Source organism: Pleurodeles waltl, chromosome 9 (assembly GCF_031143425.1).
Source record: "Pleurodeles waltl isolate 20211129_DDA chromosome 9, aPleWal1.hap1.20221129, whole genome shotgun sequence".
Lineage (NCBI taxonomy): Eukaryota > Metazoa > Chordata > Amphibia > Caudata > Salamandridae > Pleurodeles > Pleurodeles waltl.
In genome coordinates, this window is record NC_090448.1 from 869783280 (window position 1) to 869804093 (window position 20814).

At 43.4% G+C, this 20814-nt stretch overlaps 1 protein-coding gene across 2 annotated transcripts in view; it reads left to right on the top strand.

Annotated features, from left to right (window-relative positions):
- Positions 1-20814, top strand: part of TTC8 (tetratricopeptide repeat domain 8) — a 296727-nt gene that overhangs the window by 225499 nt on the left and 50414 nt on the right. For both annotated transcript variants that reach the window (XM_069208150.1, XM_069208149.1), the window contains 2 exons: positions 5338-5512; positions 10431-10553. In XM_069208150.1, coding sequence (XP_069064251.1) covers positions 5338-5512; positions 10431-10553 — 298 coding nt within the window. The remainder of the gene's footprint in view (positions 1-5337; positions 5513-10430; positions 10554-20814) is intronic.

Sequence of the window (20814 nt, forward strand, 5' to 3'; positions counted from 1 at the left end):
TGTGACTGTGTCCCGAGGTCCCCGATGGGCCGGGCTGGTCATCTAGATCCAGTTGGACAGAGCTGCTGTCATCAGTGTGGGCCTCTTCTGTTGGTGGTGTGGACATGTGTGGACCCTCCTGTCCGGTGACGTTGGGTAGGGGTCCTACAGGGATATAAAAGGATGTTTATTACATCTGTGTGTGCCATGGTGTGCAATAGGTGGGTGACCGTGTACCCCAGTGCTTGTATTCCTGTGTGGGACCTTGTGTGATGGTGGTTTAGGGGGGTGTATGGGTATGTGCAGTGGCCATGCTTTGGTGATGGGTGTCCATGCTTTATTGTTGCATGCAGGGCTTGGTGTTGGGATGGGTGGGTTGTGATAGTGGGACATTTGTGAGGAGTAGGAGTGATGAGGGTGAAGGTGGGGGTATGTGATGGCATGCAGGAAGGGTGGGGGATGTAATAGTAAAGCTTTGACTTACCAGAGTCCATTTCTCCATCTACTCCTGCGAGGCCCTCAGGATGCAGAATCGGCAAGACTTGCTCCTCCCATGTTGTTAGTTGGGGGGGGGGGGGGTCCGCCGCCAGTCCGCCGAACCGCAAGGTGGTGTCTTGAGACCATGGAACGCACCTTCCCCCGTAGGTCGTTCCACCTCTTCCTGATGTCATCCCGATTTCTTGGGTGCTGTCCCACTGCGTTGACCCTGTCCACTATTCTTCGCCATAGCTCCATCTTCCTAGCTATGGAGGTGTGCTGCACCTGTGATCCGAATAGCTGTGGCTCTACACGGACGATTTCCTCCACCATGACCCTGAGCTCCTCCTCAGAGAACCTGGGGTGTCTTTGCCGTGCCATGGGGTGGTGTGGGTGATGTGTGGGGTGGGGTGTATAGTGATAAGTGAGGTGATATTTAGTTGTGTGTTGTGTGAGGTGCGTGGAAGTTCTGTGGGTGATGGTATTGTGTGCCTGTGGATGCTTGGTAGTTGTTTGTGGTGTCTCTCTCTGACCTTTTCTCTGTAATTGTGGTCGTAGGGGTTTGTGGGTGATGTGGGTGGGTGTTTTATATTGTATTGGATGTGTGGGAGTGGTGTGTGTTTGTGCATCAGGTGTGTGTATTTGGAATTGTCCAATGAGGCTGTGTTTTGTAAGAGTGTGTGTATTTTGAGCGCAGTGGTGTGTACCGCCAATGGAATACTGCGGTTGAAAGACTTCCACGTGGATTCGTGTGTCATGATACTGTGGGCGTATTTCTGTTGGCGTGACGGTGGAGGTTTTGTTTTCGCCAGTTTATCACTGACCTTTGGTGTGGAGGACTTGTGTGGGTGTCTAGATTTTGGCGGATTCCGAGCTGTGGGTCATAATAGCTGTGGCGGAATTCCGCGGCCGCTGCGGTGTGTTGGCGGTCTTCTGCATGGCGGTAAGCGGCTTTTACCGCCAATGTTGTAATGAGGGCCATAGATTCTTAGATCTTCGCTTGTCCTTTTCCTCATTAGACAGGGAACCTCTAACACTGCCGATTTGCATTGGCTCTTCCGAAGAGTGTCTTTCGAAGGTCATGATACTTTCCACTTTACTCCTGTCGAAGCGCAGTGGGATAGGATGAAATTCTCTCTTGCGTTCAGCTTTTCTTTCAAACAGACGCTGATCAATCTGTAAGACTAGGGGCCAGATGTAGCAAAAATCCAATTTGCGAGTTGCAAATTGCGAGTCCTTCCGACTCGCAATTTGCAACTCGCAAATTGGTATGCAGAACGGTGTCTCAGACAGTCGGTACGGGGTCGCAAAGACCCACCTCATTAATATTAATGAGGTGGGTCGCAAATTGCGGCCCCATACCGACTATGGGCACTTGCAAACATGGAGGCCTGCTGTAGTCAGCAGACCTCCATGTTTGTGACTGCTTTTAAATAAAGCATTTTTTTTTTTTTTTTTTGTAAGTGTAGCCCGTTTTCCTTTAAGGAAAACGAGCTGCACTTAAAAAAAATCCGAAACCTTTAGTTTCGGTATTTTTTCAGGGCAGGTAGTAGTCCCTTGGACCACTACCTGCCCTGAAAAAATAATTTGGGGTCCATTCACAAAGAGGAAGGGGTCCCATGGGGACCCCTTCCAATTTGCGAGTGGGTTACCATCCACTTGAAGTGGATGGTAACTGCGACACCATTTGCGGCAGCATATGCGGTCGCAAATGGTATTGCATACCACTAGGAATCGCAAATAGGAAGGGAACACCCCTTCCTATTTGCGATTCTGTAATGCATTTTGCGAGTCGGTCCCGACTCGCAGAGTGCATTTCTGCATAGGAAAATGCGATTTGCGACTCGCAAACGGAAGTTTTTGCCGTTTGCGACTCGCAAATCCTTTCCTACATCTGGCCCTAGATCAATTAATTTTGACACATCAGTAGGTCGATCTGGAATCTGGGTTAGCTCATCTTTTAGTTCTTCTCGTAAACCTAGGGAAAAAAAACACAGCCCTTTTGCTTTCGGGCCAACCAGTCTCTACAGTTAATTTGTTGAATTGGCCCAGATAAGAGATCAAAGCCCAATTTCCTTCTTTTGAGTCTAGTAATTCGTTATCTGTGGCTTGGGAAATTGTTCTGCGGTCAAAAATTCGAAGTAATTTGGTTTTAAAAACTTCAAAATCATATAATATATGGTCATTTCGTGACACCAAAGGCATGGACCATGAAGCCGCATCTCCACTCAAATAAGACAAAATGAACGCTGTTTTTGACTGATCCTATGTTTAAAAAAATAATAATAATAACGGGTCAACAAAGGAAGTGTAAGGAGACCTGGGTTAAAAATATCTGTGCCTTGTAAGGATCTCCACTAAAAGGTTCAGGTGGGGCTAGGGGAATGATAAGGGAGATGGAATGAATGACTTGTGTGGATATTTCTGAGGTAGAGAAAGGGAAGGTTTTACCTGAAACCCCACTAGTCCCAGCGGCATTCCCAGATGTGAAGTTATTTAATTTGTCCATGAGCTGGTGGGTCTCAACATGGGATCTTTCTATTCCCTCTCTCAAGTTTTTTATTTTCATCTAGGACAAGGTTTAACTTTTTTTGCATTTCGTCCATAAGTGCCGCCAAGGCGTTAAAATCTAAACCTTCAGCCATTCTGCTCGGGTGGAAATAAGTATTTTTTAGGCACTTCAGTCTGTCAGGAAATTGCCCATTAAATCAGACTTCCACAGGAGCAGATGTCTTTTACCCAACTCCCTCCAACAGATGCGGCTCAGACTTTACTGATTATCTGAACTCTGCATCCGCTAGGGGGAAAGGTAAATGGCAATAGAAAAAGAGAGACCGCCTCCAGATCCAGCCTGTGTTTCCCACTTGAAGATAGGATATTCAGTGTGTGCTTCTGTAACCTGTACCTTTCTACTTATTGGGATTTCTGTGAAGGAAGGACCTGGATCTTTTGAGAGACTAGCCTCTCTCTAAGAGAACAATGTTAACTTAATATCTTCTTTTCTCCAGGAGTCAGAGGTATCCAAGGTTCTCTGGCGAACAGTTCAAAGGTTCACAAATATACAATCTACTAATGTCTTTTACAGGAAACAAAAACTCCTTCTCAATGTTTAGTTTTCTCAATCACAGACTCTAGGAATTAGTCTGAGCACTGAGGTTTGTCTCTAAGACTGGCAAGTATGCAAGGCAAAGAGTTTTTGAATATATATGTACATATATATATATATTGGCAAGTCTGGAAATCATACAAAAGCATTCCTTACTGCAGTTGCTTGAAGTTCTGTTAAGCCAAAACAAATTCTCCTCAGAAAGCAGATAGCCAGTTGTTGGAAGAAGGAAGAAATTCAGCTTCTCTAAAAGGGAAAAAGTAGCAGATGTGCACACCGTAACAAGAAAAATAATTAATTACTCAAAACTGGAAGAATTCTCTATGAAACGAAACGCCTCAGGAACACTGCTCATTCTCCTCAGGATTACAGTTGAAGTGCACAGCTCCCGGAGAGAAACAGCTGGAGGGAAGCTTCAGCACGAGACTAAGGTAAAAACACTAGAGCGCTGACCTCACAAAGATTTGCGGCCACCATCTTGAGTGGCAGTTAAACCTGAAGAAGCTAGTTCCAAGAACAGGCTCTGCAAGAGCCACTGGGAGTGAGGACACCACGGCAACCAACGTGGGTACAAGGAAAAGGGGAATCATTTTTGCTGAGGGAAGAACTTAACAACACTGGCAGTAGTTTTCCAGATGGGGGGGGGGGCCCAGTGTGCTCCTCCCACTTCCTTCCCAAGGCGGAGAAAAGGGCAGCTGCCTCGCAGCAGTCAGAAGTTAAGAGTGGTCTGTTGGTCGCAGCAGGCACAAGCCTCTCTTTTCAACCATCCCAGCACCACCTGGCGTTGATTGGGCCTCGCAGATGAGCTGTAGGAAGCTGTAGGGCTCACAGGAAGCCGAATATCGAACGATCTGCATCCTACTCCATTCCCAGTCAAGCCATTCATTATTCTGGCATTTTTAAAACATTACTGCTGCTACTAAATGTATCTTTCTGTGCCTAAGAAACATATGTTCTGAATTACCATATTGCTTACTGCTAATTGTTCTTTTTTCAGACATGTCAAATCAAAAATAAAGACCACAGTCCAAAAATATACAGAATGTAAAACTATTTGTATCATTTAACTCTACAACATACTTTAATAATATCAAAAAGGAGTATCACTGTTCAGCTATTTACAGTTCCTCAACACACTATCAACCATGTTTGCTGATTGAAATAAAACCAAAAAGCAGACTGAAGGACACAGAGCATCCTTTTTAAAGCAAATAATATATTATTGGTTCTGAGCAGTACATTTAGACTAATACCTTGCTGAGATACCCTCCCGACTTCACAACTTGCCCTAGTTGGTAAAGTATTGAGTTATGTAAGTAAATGAGGTAAACTAATTAAGTGAACACAGACTACTTGCCCTTAATTTTTGTTCTTCGAATTACCGAAAAACTCTGCTTTTTAGTTTAAAAAACAAAACAAAAAACCAAGGCATACCAACTCTGTATCGCTTTATATTAAAGCATAAAGTTTGTATAAAGTTCTAAATAAACCCCCTTTTTAAAACACATATCATTTGTTGCATTATGATCTTTTGCTGTATATTTGAGAGTGTCAGTTTTCCAATTTACTACATTTTAGCTCTTTACTATTAGTATTCAATTTGGAATCTACATTTTTTTTTGTGCATTTATCCAAACTTTTTTGTATGTATTGTAAGTGTTGCTATGGGATGTTTGTCTGTGGAATTGTCTTAAATCTGTTCTAGAAAATCAACATTAGTAGTTAACATAAGATCCCTAAGTAAAGTTAATTGTGTTTCTGTATTTCCTTTTTAGGCGTCTCCTTCAAATGGGTGTTTATAACTGCCAGCTCTATAACAATCTTGGCCTCTGCTGCTTTTATGCCCAGCAGTACGATTTGACTCTTTCGTCTTTTGAACGGGCTTTATCCTTGTCAGAAAATGAGGAGGAAACTGCAGATGTTTGGTACAACTTGGGACATGTTGCTGTGGTAAGAAAAATGAGGTTCTGATCTAAATACATTGACAGGTGTTAAGTGATGTGACTGCAAAAATTCAAAATTGGATTCCATATTTAATTATTAGCTGTTGATACTACCAGGTGAGGCTTTTTACTCTTATACATACATTCCCCTTCAAACACCCATGAGAATCTTTACCATGATTTTTACCCCAGCCTGCTGCCGGTCCTCTCTGAAGAACAGGAATAGAGTGGGTGAAGCATGAAGTAATAGATTAGGCTCTTATTCATTTATGCCATGCTTATGAGTGACATGTGTATTACCACATGGAATTTCAATAGACTTTTAGTAGGCAGGTATTTTACAGTTTATAAAGAAAGCAAATTGTGTTTATTATCTGGTAAGAAACCTGAATTGCATATTTGTGCAGTTCCTAGTCATTTCAAGACAGAAGTAAATTATCTTGGGAATTGCTTTAGGCATAGTAATGTTGAACCTGAGGTATTAGACTACAGGGGACAGATCTGTACCAATAAACACCATTGCTAAAATGCTTATTTTTCTCATGTGTAATGGAAATTCTAGTATTTATACATCTCCTTATGTACAGCATTTCAAAATCTCTCAAAAGGCGACATCTCATTTTTTGAGACCGTTTTAAAGCGTGCTGTGCCGTAAAGGGTCCTAGATAATATATTAAATATCTGGATCCAACTAGGTCACTGGAAGCATTAGCTCAATGGAGCACAAGCTTTTACCCGACCAAGGGTGGCATGCTTCATCATTGGGCCACGATCCTCTTTGAGGTGACGCTGCAATGCCCAGTGAGCCCCTCACAGGAACTCTTTGCCGGAGATCCTTTTGTCTCCAATCAGGTTTGCAGCTATGCAACGTGAAAGCCTCCAATGTCGAAAAACTCTGACAATTCTCTGGGAAGATTGGTGGAAAGTGAATAAAATTAACTATAGAGTCCTATTATTCATGTTTTTTTTTTTCTAGACTCTATATTAGGAATAAAAACAGAACAGAATGTGCTGGAAATAATGTTCCCTTTAGTATCCTAAGTAATTAATAATTTGTAATTAGTCATAGGAATTTTTGGTCAAAGACTTGGTTAGCATGTTTCATGCCTTTAACGTCCCTAAGGATCTATGGCAATCGATCAGGACCCACCAATAACAACCTAATTTTCTTTACGGGTGGAATACCTACATTGATGAAAAAGTATGTGAACTTCCACCTCTGTGCAAAAGCAGAAATTGTTCTTGAAAAACTTACATTTCCTATATTAGAACAGTACTCAATTCGCTAATGACCCTAATTCCTTGAAAAGGGGTCCCTTTGGAGTATGTGGAGGGACGACCAATCTTCAGTCATTTTCAGAGATCAAGTCCCGGATTTTGTGCCTACCCATCTTCCAAGTTGATGAATATGCAAGCTATTTTCTACTTCAACCATAGGATCATGTGTCTGGCTGTTGGATGCAGAATGCATTCATTCAAGAGGTACTTAGGTGAAAAGAACCTCTCCAAAAGAAACACTTAATAGTTACTTCCCTGGACAGCTTTCAGATTTTTTTTAAAAAAACTTAAAAAAACTAAATAATAAAAAAAGGTAACCCGGGAATCTGGTGTTTGTAGGTGGTTTGCATTGAAACATTTAGCATCTGAATCAAAGATCCTCTAGGTTGAGGCTTGCCCAGCTCTCTCTGTTTCTGTTTTAGTCCTACTGATTTGAGGCTGAGCTTCTCATTTCTTCCTTCTGACATCTTTTGTTTTTGGGGCAGGGGGTCAAACAGCCTCCTTTTTCAGAAAAATGCAGAATTTCATGCTGGAGATCTAAGTTTATATTTGTGAGACGCAGCCGTGAAGTTTGCCTAACTGAGAGACCATATGTGCATCGATTGTTTGAAAGGTCAGCCACATTTTCTGGGCATACCAGCGATTAATCATCCTTTGCTAAAGGAAGACAAGAGCAACCTTCCTGTTTTTGCCTTTTAGCTCATAAAAGTATTTCATAATCACTTGTTTGTTTCTGTCATTGATACACCCTTGGTGTTATGGATATCACCCCGTTGTGGGTTTGATTGCTCTCTGTGCCACAAGTCTCAAGCTGCACCTCATTGAACAGGTCCAGTAGAGCTGGCATTGCCAGCCTCATTACTGAATGTAATCCTGAAACCAAGTGAACTATAGAAACCTGGTTGACACCTCCAGTATCTTGGTCCTGCAACAAATCAGTATCCAACAATTTCACAGGGTGACACAACCATGATGTGGCAATTTGTCATCCCCTAACGATAACCGCAAAAAATGAAACTTGCGCCTTTGAACTATTCTCATGTCATTCAGACCACTACATTCCACCTTCATTATTAAACACTAGGTTACAACCCAGCATCAGCACAGAGAAGTCTATCCTCATCACAACTTCCAGCAGCTCTGTAAACAACTTCCTTGATGATTTTAACCTGCCTTTGGTGGAGACTTTGATGGATGCATTCCTCACCCATGCATTCCATCCTAGAGGCTAAGTCTTCTAAGGACTAGCTTTAGGGCAGTGCGACCGGTGCAGGCGCACTGGGTGCTGACCTGGATGGGGGGGGGGCATTCACATCAGGGGGGAGTGCTGTTTTGAGAAATAACTTAAGATTTAAAGGCACCTGCTGCAGAGTTCCTTGTGTGTCCAGCTTTCAGGCAGCAATATCAACATCCCATACGCCGACGACACCCAGCTGATCCTCTCCCTCACCAAGGACTCCGCCAAGACCTACCTCCACGAAGGAATGAAGGCCATAGCTGAATGGATGAAGAGCAGCTGCCTCAAACTCAATTCGGACAAGATGGAAGTCCTTATCTTCGGCTCCACCCCCTCTGCATGGGATGACTCCTGCTGGCCTGCCACTCTCAGAACCGCTCCGACTCCCACCGACCACGCATGCAACCTCGGATTCATTTTGGACCCCTCACTATCCATGCCCCAGCAAATCAACACCATCTCCTCCTCCTGCTTCAGCACCCTCCGCATGCTCCGAAAGATCTACAAATGGATACCCACCGACACCAGAAGAACTGTCACCCAAGCCCTCGTAAGCAGCAAACTGGACTACGGCAATGCCCACAGCCAAACTCCAGAAGAGGTTGCAACGCTTCCAGAATGCCTCCGCATGCCTAATCCTGGACATCCCTCACCACTGCCACATCACAGACCAACTAAAAAATCTGCACTGGCTCCCAGTCAACAAGAGAATCACCTTCAAACTCCTCTCCCACGCTCACAAAGCACTGTACAACACCAGACCAGAATACCTCAACAAACGACTCACCTTCTACAACCCGACCCTGCATCTCTCTGCTCCGCTGACCTCGCACTTGCAACCGTCCCACGTGTCAGCAGAACTACAACCAGCAGTAGATAATTTTCACACCTTGCTGCCAAAACATGGAACACTTTTCCCACCCACCTGCGCCAGACCAAAGACCTCCTTACCTTCAGGAAACTTCTCAAGACATGGCTGTTCGAGCAGTAGGACATTCCGTTCTACACTTCAGAAAAGAGCCCTTGAGTCTACTCTTCAAATAACACCTCATTGCTATATAACCCATGATTACTGGATGGCTCATGAAAATGTTGTTCCCTGCACCCTTCTACTACTCCCTCTTCCTTTATGTATTCAGTTGGCCATCTGTTCCTTGATCTCCAATATGGAACTGTTGTATTTTTCCAGTCCTTATGTGGTACTTGCATGGAAGTAACAAACGTGATGCAGACTATTTTCTTAACTGCAGTTCTTCTTCCTTATATTTGGAGAGGATAGAGGATTTAGAAACTTAATTTCTCATGTTTACCTTTACACAAATTATGGTCTGGTTGAAAGTTGCTACTAAGAACAGCAAATCCTACTCTTGAGGTTTGAATTATTTCCCTTCTCACTTCTTCTCTTGCCCGTATCCAGCTTGGGATCTCTGGCATCCTGTATTCGTGGTTAAATAGAAGACTACTCCAACACATCTCGAAGTCGAATGGTGCCTGAAAGTGGGAGTGCAAGCAGTGCTTCAGTCTCTCCCTAAGTTGTATTACAAAAAATACTAGTGTCCTTTAAGAGCCATCTTCTTCTGTTATGATGAGATTGGGCACATTCATGACCACTAGACCATTCAATGAGGAATGCCACTTAGGAGTTAAGAATCAGTATACTAGAGCATTTAATTCTTGTATCATAAGCCTAAGACAGTGAGAAAAAAATGAAAAGATCATAATTGATAATACATAACTTTGATGGTATTGTGAGACTCTGGAGCAGCATTTATCCAACTGAAGGTGACATTTCACCTTATTTCCTGTACACAACTTCCCTATCTGTTTCCATTTGTTTTTAAAGAAAGTAAAGATGCACAGTTATGCTTTGAGGTTACGTTGTCTGTTTGTAAACTAAAAAAGTAAAGACGACCTATGCTTTCTTATTTTTAAGAAAAAAAAAATTACATTCTTTCTATTAAAAAAAAAAGCTTTGAGATTGTATGCATAGGTGTTAATAGTTATTGTTTATGAATGTAATGAATATACGCATAAGCCTGATGGAGAACAAGGATGCCAAGTAGATAACCTTGCCATATGGTGGTTTGAATCAGTGCACTCCCAGAAACGCTCTTCGTGAAAGCTCCTAACTAATATAATCCTATTCTTTAATGGATGGACAATTCTGCACAGATTTGTTTTTAGCCTTACTGGAGCCCATGCATGTTCATGAAGAAAAGGGTGTCCAGTAAAAGTGCAGCTTTATTGTTCTTAGTAGAATATTTTCCAGCATCATTATCAAAAGGGATTGGTGGCATTGCTAAATAATACACTTCCAACATGAGGCGGCTAATTAGAAATAAAGGAGAATGGAGATTGTTTTTATGTCTGTATGAGAACTTGCAGGTAATAATGTCCTTTTGATTTTCAGGGAATTGGCGACCTTAATTTGGCATACCAGTGTTTCAAGTTGGCCCTAGCAAATAATAATGACCATGCTGAAGCATACAATAATTTAGCGGTGTTGGAAATGCGCAAAAAACATGTTGAGCAGGTTGGTCCTCCAATGTTAAATCTAATGTGGCAGTGGTTTGCTCTGCAAAATCATATTATCAAAGGTTTCCGATTCAAGTGATAATGGACATTCTGCTGGGGGTATTTATGAATAGTAAAAATGTTATTCAGCAGAACAGGCTTTGAAGAAAAATTCAGAGACAACTTTGGATATATGGTTAATTGTAGATATGCAAAGTACACTTACTTTAATAAATTCTCATTTGATTGGGTTAATTTGAAGCCTAGGCATAATCATAAAGGGATGTTAAAGAAAATAATGTTTTTCTAAAGAAAACTATAGACAGATTGTTGTATCAAGCACGTATGTTATTTTATTCAACTCATTTTGTATTAATGATAACACATCTGTGAGCAGTGGTGCAGTACTCAGAAAATGCTTAAGCAGAAAGAGTAATGATGATACATCACATAGAAATATATACAAGTGGTGAAGGTAAAATTATGTATGAGTCAAATTCGGACACTGTTAGCACAAAAAAAGTGTGTTATTGAGTTCCTAAATCAAAAATAACTTGTATTTGTTTTAAACACGTTTTTAATACCCTGCAAATACTTTCCCTCACTCTTTTGTAACAATGACCTATGTAGCGTTTTATGGTCAAATTAAAAAAGAGCCAATGTGGTTGATGGACAGGAGCAGCCTTGCAGTAGGTTCCCAACTGGCATTTGTGAACCAGACTTAATTCATTTATGTATAGTTGGTCCTCGTTACACTTATGGAAAGCTACCTCATCTGCTCAATACTAGTGTTCTAATTGTTAAGCATTGAGTCATGCATGTAAATGACTGTGTTTGCAAATGTGGGAAATGGTAGTACTTCTTGAATCCTTGTTCTTATTGTGCTAGAGATCTAGAAATCTGAAAATTGTTCTGTAGTAAAAGTAGCAGAGATGAAATAAGGCTTGCAATGGTTCATTATATATATGTGGAATTGCTGATTTTAAATTACTGAAGTCATAAGGCCCTCTGTGGTAGTAAAGCTTATGTACTGAGGCCCAAGAAGTCATACAGACCCCATCAAAGAAGACAATGATGTAAAGGTTTGCACCCACCCACGTGATCTCAGAGGCCGAGATCATGAAGATATGCCACCCAAAGATAAATCGACTTGTCAAATGGGCCAGATTGTCAAGAGCACCCTTGGGGTACAATTTCTGCACAGTACTGCAGAATGCAGTAATGTCTCAAATGATACTCAAGTGATCCCTGCTATGATCGGTAATATGATACGCCATCTGCAGGATACAGAGATTTACAGAATGAAGCCAGAAGAACCCCTAACAGAAGGTCTTCATTGAGCACTGATGTTTGGCACAGCGGAAGTTCTGCTGAACAGCGTAAAGCATTGGATTAAGACTCACAATTACTTTGGAGGTGGGGGTCAGAATCCCATTGCTTACATTTGGCATCTTAAAATTTTCCAGCTCTGGGAAGAACAGTGAAGCATCAAACTTTAGCATACTATTTAGGATCATCTGGCTTCTTTTAGGTTCTTTCTTTGTATTCTGTTTTTGAGATTAGTATCTCAGTGTATTTCCACAAGACATTTCCCTAAAAGATAGTAGACCTGTGATTTGAGGCAAGAGTTCCACATACATCTAATTTCAGCTTGGATAGCCAAAGCCTGATAACATTTCCCCTTTCTAAGTATCACTGGGCTGAAGTTATGACTAAGGTTTTTTCTTTATACTTTACTGTTCCATGAGTGCACCTTATGGAACAGTAAAGTTCTACCATTAGCTTGTCATGTCAGTCAGTCTGCCTGCTTTCTTCCTTGCCTTGGTACACAGTGCTTACACTTGTCACTAGAGGTTGATGCTTTAGTTCTTAGTAATTTCTGTCACATATTTGAATTGACCTATAAGAGCAATTACGTGTTTGTTCAAGGTTTTCAGCAGTAAATCTCCATAGAATAGGATGGGACTCTGATTCCACTGGGCTTAAAGAGGATGTGATTTTGAGAACCAGAGTGGTGCAGTGGAATCGTGTTGGACCTTCATGTCTGCTGAGGGTGCTATTCTGAAGCATGTACCCGCATAGAGCAAATAGGAAGGGGAAAGCAACCCCTTAACACTATTACTACAAAAGTAATACTCCTGGTAATCTTTCATAGATCAAGGTACATGTCTGAGGTGTGTGAGGTATTTTTAAGGAAATGCCAGAAAGTATTGTAGCTAAGTATTCTTTATTTCTTCAAGTAAAAGGGAACAGGAAACTCCAGCCACTCCTGCTTACAGCTACCTCCACAACTCCCAAGAATCCATCCAACATTCCAGCTAGCGCAATAGCTGGAGCAGGGGCAGCCGGAAGATACCACAATACATAAGACAAAGGGAATGGGGAAAATGAAATACAACAAAGTAAAGGAGAACGAGAAATACTATGTACAATAAAACAATACTACAGTGTGTTGATGTAATCCTATTTAAGGGCAAAGGCCCTTACCCACCCAGTGGTGGCATACTTCATCATAAGACCGTTCCTCACACCAACACTGTGGGGTGTCGTGTGCTACAACCCTCATAACTAAAAGGGGAGTATTTGAGCTATAAAAGTGCCTGAAGTGATTCACAAGACTGCTGCTGAGAGCAAAAACATAAAAGTGAAAAAGATGTTGCTAGAGTTTCATAATACTGAAGAATATCATAAAGATACTACTGACAAAATCACCAAGAAATATACCAGTGGCTGAGGTAAAGGGCCCTGTGAATAGACTAAGGCAATAGCATCCCACAGCCAGCAGCTCAGATTTATTTTTAGGAAGAGGAGGAGGAAGAACAAGATGGAACTCCCAGCGGGTACAATGGAGCCCTCCAATATACAGACCACCAATCCACGGTCCCCCTAGTTTTATGTATTGCATAACACATATAAACAATCAAACCCTCCTCCATTGTATGAAACATTGGATCCGTCCTGTAACTGCTATATCAGTTCACTGACTGGTTTTTGAGATGTCAGCGTATTTGAAAGATACCAAAGAAGTGTAGAGAATGTTGAATTTGACATTACTAGACATCTCCTTAAAAGTCTAGATAAACTGTAAAACTTTGGACTTGTATAGCGCACTACTCACCCGTTAGGGTCTCAAGGCGCTGTACGGATTCCACTGTGGAACCCCTCCTGGCTTTTCCCTGTGAGGCACCCACTCCTGGGCACCCCCCAGGGTGAAGCCAGGCATCCAAGCGCTGTCAGGGCTGTTGTGGAGATTAAGCAAGCTATTGCCCAGAGATACAGAGTGGGACCCATTAATTAGATTAGGCACCAAGGCGAAAATTATCTGGTCCAAGGGAATTGAGCCTAAGACCCAACGAGGTGGGAATTGAACCCTGGTCCCACGCCAGATCTCTGCATCAGGGTCTGCCGCTCTAACCATTGTGCCACACTTCTCCATACAAGTGTATAGGGATGTTGAATCCCAATACACATGTATCACCCAGGATGAGATCCTTAGAACAATAGTACATCTATTACATTCTACACCATATCAGCATGATGCCTGTGCAGTTTTTAATGCAGTGTGCACACACATGATGGAAACATCTTCAGTTTGAGAACCAACTCTACTTACAGACGACAGGGACTTCTATGGGCAATACTTTTGCTTCCAGTATGGCCAACCAATATATGCTTTACTTTGGGACAATTTTCTCCCAGATCAAAATGTGGATGTGATACATTGATGATATAATAATTTGGGGGAGACGTGAATACACAATTCCTGACTTCATACAATGGCCAAACACCTGAGACCCACACGTGAAGTTCACCAGCCTGTTCAGTGCATAACACCTATCATTTCTAGATTAGTACTTTGTTCTGGGGAAGGCATACTGGTCACAGTCATTCTGAAAACCCCACTGATAGGAATTCCCTGCTGAGAGCATTGAAATACAGTTTACCGGTCGTACTGTCCCTCCGTCACAGTAAAACTGTTCAAGCTTACACTTTTTCACAACACATGTAACACTCCTTATTACACAATTAAAACAAAAGGCTAATTCAGTAGGCTCATTGACTGAGCAAGGAAAAGAGCTAAAACCAGTATCAGACAGCATTAGGAGGTATGCAAAACTTGTCTCTCTGAGAGGTTGGTCTTTGTCAACACATTTTTTTCTAATGACATCACAAAATCCATCAACAAAATCTGCCATATACTCATTACTTGACAATTGTCCCTGGACAAATCTTCGTTCGCTTTTAGATGAAGCCACGATCTGAATGAATTTCTGGTCCACAGTAGACTGAGAAAGGTAATCTGACTCACTCCCAGACAACACTATGGCAGCTAATTAAAGTGATCAATGCGGGGTACGCAAATTCACTGAACAAAAGACACAACTTGAGCTAGGACTCTCTACAGACTAGAAACTATGCATGTTCACCAATTTCAACAATGAGGAAGTCACCTACCTCATCACTTGTCCCTATAAATTCAGTTTCTCATTGCAAAAGAACAACATTGGGTGTTTAAACTAAAAGCTCACCTTATAGGACTTAATGTTGACATACCTTGGTATATTGTTTTAGAATCATTAAGGTAGTTCTGGTTTGTCCCCTGCATAACAGGTATAGTATGATGCTCCATTACCACACTAACTTTGACCAGGCGATCGCAACATTTTACTCAATACAGGGAGTGCAGAATTATTAGGCAAGTTGTATTTTTGAGGATTAATTTTATTATTGAACAACAACCATGTTCTCAATGAACCCAAAAAACTCATTAATATCAAAGCTGAATATTTTTGGAAGTAGTTTTTAGTTTGTTTTTAGTTTTAGCTATGTTAGGGGGATATCTGTGTGTGCAGGTGACTATTACTGTGCATAATTATTAGGCAACTTAACAAAAAACAAATATATACCCATTTCAATTATTTATTATTACCAGTGAAACCAATATAACATCTCAACATTCACAAATATACATTTCTGACATTCAAAAACAAAACAAAAACAAATCAGTGACCAATATAGCCACCTTTCTTTGCAAGGACACTCAAAAGCCTGCCATCCATGGATTCTGTCAGTGTTTTGATCTGTTCACCATCAACATTGCGTGCAGCAGCAACCACAGCCTCCCAGACACTGTTCAGAGAGGTGTACTGTTTTCCCTCCTTGTAAATCTCACATTTGATGATGGACCACAGGTTCTCAATGGGGTTCAGATCAGGTGAACAAGGAGGCCATGTCATTAGATTTCCTTCTTTTATACCCTTTCTTGCCAGCCACGCTGTGGAGTACTTGGACGCGTGTGATGGAGCATTGTCCTGCATGTAAATCATGTTTTTCTTGAAGGATGCAGACTTCTTCCTGTACCACTGCTTGAAGAAGGTGTCTTCCAGGAACTGGCAGTAGGACTGGGAGTTGAGCTTGACTCCATCCTCAACCCGAAAAGACCCCACAAGCTCATCTTTGATGATACCAGCCCAAACCAGTACTCCACCTCCACCTTGCTGGCGTCTGAGTCGGACTGGAGCTCTCTGCCCTTTACCAATCCAGCCACGGGCCCATCCATCTGGCCCATCAAGACTCACTCTCATTTCATCAGTCCATAAAACCTTAGAATAATCAGTCTTGAGATATTTCTTGGCCCAGTCTTGATGTTTCAGCTTGTGTGTCTTGTTCAGTGGTGGTCGTCTTTCAGCCTTTCTTACCTTGGCCATGTCTCTGAGTATTGCACACCTTGTGCTTTTGGGCACTCCAGTGATGTTGCAGCTCTGAAATATGGCCAAACTGGTGGCAAGTGGCATCGTGGCAGCTGCATGCTTGACTTTTCTCAGTTCATGGGCAGTTATTTTGCGCCTTGGTTTTTCCACACGCTTCTTGCGACCCTGTTGACTATTTTGAATGAAACGCTTGATTGTTCGATGATCACGCTTCAGAAGCTTTGCAATTTTAAGAGTGCTGCATCCCTCTGCAAGATATCTCACTATTTTTGACTTTTCTGAGCCTGTCAAGTCCTTCTTTTGACCCATTTTGCCAAAGGAAAGGAAGTTGCCTAATAATTATGCACACCTGATATAGGGTGTTGATGTCATTAGACCACACCCCTTCTCATTACAGAGATGCACATCACCTAATATGCTTAATTGGTAGTAGGCTTTCGAGCCTATACAGCTTGGAGTAAAACAACATGCATAAAGAGGATGATGTGGTCAAAATACTAATTTGCCTAATAATTCTGCACTCCCTGTATTTAGTCAATGTCTCTATCAGCTTCTTCTCTCATAATATATTTCATTTTGGGGCATGGCTGAGTCAGCCAACATAGCGGATGCAATATGAAATCCTCCGTCCCACTCAATCTGCTTTTATCACTGCGACTGGCCTGGTAGTTTTCACCAAAGCTTGCCTGGGAATGCCAGTGAGCCTGGGGACAATGCCGTGAGCCTGTTCCCTGAACACACAACCATGACCCACGTGCCAGATGCTGCTGTTGGCGCCCGGGGAGAGTGGGGGCGCCTTCTACGGCCCCTTAGATCCGAATAATGACCAGCCTGGCCTCAATCACAGCACCTCCTAGAATCTGCAGTGCCTGTGTCCCACTGCCTCCCGGTCATCTGCCTCAGCTCTGATCCCGGTCCGCCTTGTGAAGCTGCTGCTTCTGCCAGATTGCCTTGAGGCCCACCGGACTCAAGGCACCCACCGGGTGCAGTCGCTGGGATGCTTGGGGCATAGAAAGGAGTGTGGAATACGGGGTCGCCCCTGGGGATGTTCCCTCTTTTGATCCAACCAGCACATCCTCTGCCTGGACGCCTGCAAGTGCTGGACAGGAGGACCCCAGTCAGTGCCTCCCGATTTAACTGCAATTGGGCCCACTATCTAGACTTGCATCAGCTGGCCCCGGGAGGATACGGGCGGCCCCATCAAGGAACCAGCTTGCCCAGCTCATTCTGTGCCAACCCTGCCCTTGGTGGGCATGCGGTTTGCCTGGATCGCATCTCTTGGCATTTTGTGACCCTGCATGGAACATTAGGCCTACTTGCACCACAGTCAGGAACAACTGGTGTCACAGGCTTGAAACCCGTCACCAGCCAGGTGAGCCCTCTTTCCCCTCCTCCCCCCACTGGGGAGCACAAGCTGTGCAGGGCAGGACTGAGCAGAGAAATTACGGCTTGACTCCTCTAATTCACTGAGTCTCACAGCTCTTTGCCACCTCACTCCCCTTGTCCTCACTAGTAAGAAAAGATTAATTGCATTGGAAAGAGACCACTAACCCCTATTATCCTCCCGGCAGGACTCATCAAAAGCCTTTCACATTTGAACTATAGTGATTTTAGTGCCAGTGGAGATACCGGTGGGGCCCTCAGAACACCTCCCTTGCCCGAACTTTCATTTTGCTGCAATTATCTCCGGTCTCATCCTTGGAATGTGTGCTGTGGTGGTCATGATCCCCCCCCTACTGGGTTGGCTCTGTCGGTTGCCCTCAGGCCAGAGGGTGAGCGAGTAACTCGGAAGCCCATAATTGTCTGCGCAACCCGCACTGTTGGCACATTTGAAGATGGAAGGGAGCTGGACAACACCACTGCATTAGTTTACCATTGAAAAGGAAATAATCCTGGAGGCTTCACTCTCTACTGGGTCCAGCTTCTTCTGGGGTATCCACAATGGGCCAGCTGTGCTCAGCTATGCTGGCTCTGCCCTCGACTGAAGGCCACCTCCCCCCCCCCCCTTTTGTTCAGAACACTCCAGCCGTGGGCCCTTCCTCGTCTCTAGCCATGACTGATAAATTAGACCAAGTACTTGTGGCCATTGATCACTCCAGAGATTCAATAGAGACCAGGTTGAAGTGCTTGCCAATTAACTAATCTTCTTGTGTGACGACCACTGCAAGCTCGTAGATAAACTCTCACATAGAGAAAAGACACTGGCTACTATACAACATTTGGTGACAGATAATCAAACGACAATTCAAGACTTGCAGCCCAGTGTGCAGCAACTAGATGGTCGAGCGGACGATGCTGAGGGACGCTCCTGGAGGAGCAACATCTGCATACTACTTTGAAAACTTGTGTAAAACTGTGGCCCTGCCCACAGATCACCCTCCCTTTTGCACTATTGAGAGAACACACAGTGTCCCGGCACACAGCCCTCTTTCGGGGTCGGCCCCACATTCTGTGCTAGTCAAACTATTGCATTATTGGGACCGAGACACCATTCTGCGGGTGCTAGACAGGCAGGTCCGCTGCAGGTTGAGAACAAAACAGTCCTGCTTTTTCCAGATTATACATGCTCAGTTCAATAAAGACAGTCCTGTTTTTCTGGGAGTCAAACATCACCACCACCAACTAGGAGTTCAGTATTCACTGCTTTTCCCAGCTCGCCTTCTTCACCCACCCCAAGGAGGCCTGGGACTGGACCCATTGCCATATAAGGTGCAGCTTATAAGATTATATGTAAGATCCTTGCTAGCAGATACTCGAAGATTGTTCTAGCACTTATCCACACGGACCAGAATGGATTTGTTCCCGGCCGCAACACCTCACAGAATATCTGGTGCCTTTTTCACATACAGGACCAGATCCAAAACAATTTCCCAGCTGCAGCCTGCCTTATCTTAGACATAGAGAAAGCGTTTGATACACTGTACTGGGACTATCTAGTCCAAGTGCTTACCTGCATGAAAGTCGAGAAATACGGACCCCTCGTCCCGTATCCAGTCATACACACCATTCTTACAATGAGTGCAGGTCGACATCTCATTATCTGCCTCTACAAGGCCACCTGCCAACTTCTAGACACCCCTCTTACTGTAGTGAGACATAATAATTGTGAGGGTCCTGCATGCTAAGGAATGGGACATGGCGTTGATGCACCCGCAGCAGGTATCTCGGAATTTCCTATTCAAGAACATTCAGTTATACATTTTACACAGGGCATATCTCACCCCTGCACGGTTGAATCGCCACTACCCAGATCCACAAGCTACTTGCCTGCACCGTCCTTCTCCAGATTCAGACCTTAAACATATCCTTTGGACATGCCAGGAACTGCAGGGCTTTTAGCACTCTGTGCACACCACCCAGGAGGTTACGAAGTTAGTCGATTTACACACATGGGGAGGCGTGTGCCTTAGACATTTCCAAACTTAGAAAAAGATACAAAGTATACACTCACTTTGCAGCTATGGCACTCCTCCTGGCCATTCGCACCCTCACACTGCATTGGCGCTCAGCGACCCCACTGCCAGTAGAGGTCTGGCAGGGGCTACTCCACAAAATGGGGCACGGCTGAGGAGGAGGCACTCCACAATGAGGAATCTCGAGGCCTAAGCAGACATCCCATCTCCCCTCACCGGGACATTCTTCTTTTAGATTTCCAGCAGAAAACGTGATGATACCATGCCCCCATGAGCTCCTCCGTATTTCCCTGATATTTCACTCAGCCTAGCAATTGCCTTCTCCCCCATCCCTCCACATCCCCTCCTACGCTCCCTATTCCCTGGACCCAATTTCCAGCTGCTGCTTCCGCATGTATCTATCTCTCAACCCTACATTACTGCCACCTGGCTCAATTGCAGGACTCCATACCACAAAACATGTATACTGCACAGCTCTGCCAGCAGCCCCACCTATGCAAAACAGCCACCCCCCCCATCCCTAGTTGTTTTTTACCCACAGCAGTTTATGTATAAACACAATACCCATACCTTTATCTGTATCACTATAAAATGCTCTATCTACTCCTCCTTGCTACCTCGCCATTATGGTTCAAAAATGCTCAATCCGCCAATGCCCCCCTTCCTATTTTCTTTTTTTATACAACTCCTGTATATCCCAAGCTCATTGCTGTTCCTGCCTGTATTTCTTGGTAAAAGCTGTCGAAACCCACCTGTTTGCAACACAAATGAGTATGCACAGTTTACTTCCTTTTGCTTTGTATACTTTGCGCCTGAGCCCTTTTTGGAATACCAGCGCAGTTTATAAATCTCTCATTCATTCATTCTGATTAGAATTAGAGCATTCCTATTGACAGCATCCATCCAGAATTACTTATTGATTCCTTTCTGAAAAGGGCCTGACTTTTCTCGAGAAACCATAGGAGTTTGTCATTCCATGTGCACCTGGTTCACATATCAATATCCCCTTCACCAGCCAAGGATTATGTTGTGTTATGAACTATTAGAATTGTTTCTATATTTATGTGCTCTTATATCTCACCCTGGTGGGCCTCTGAAGATTGAGTGTGCCCTGTCTGAAGAATAAGATAAGGCGATATCTCAGTTCAAACTTTAT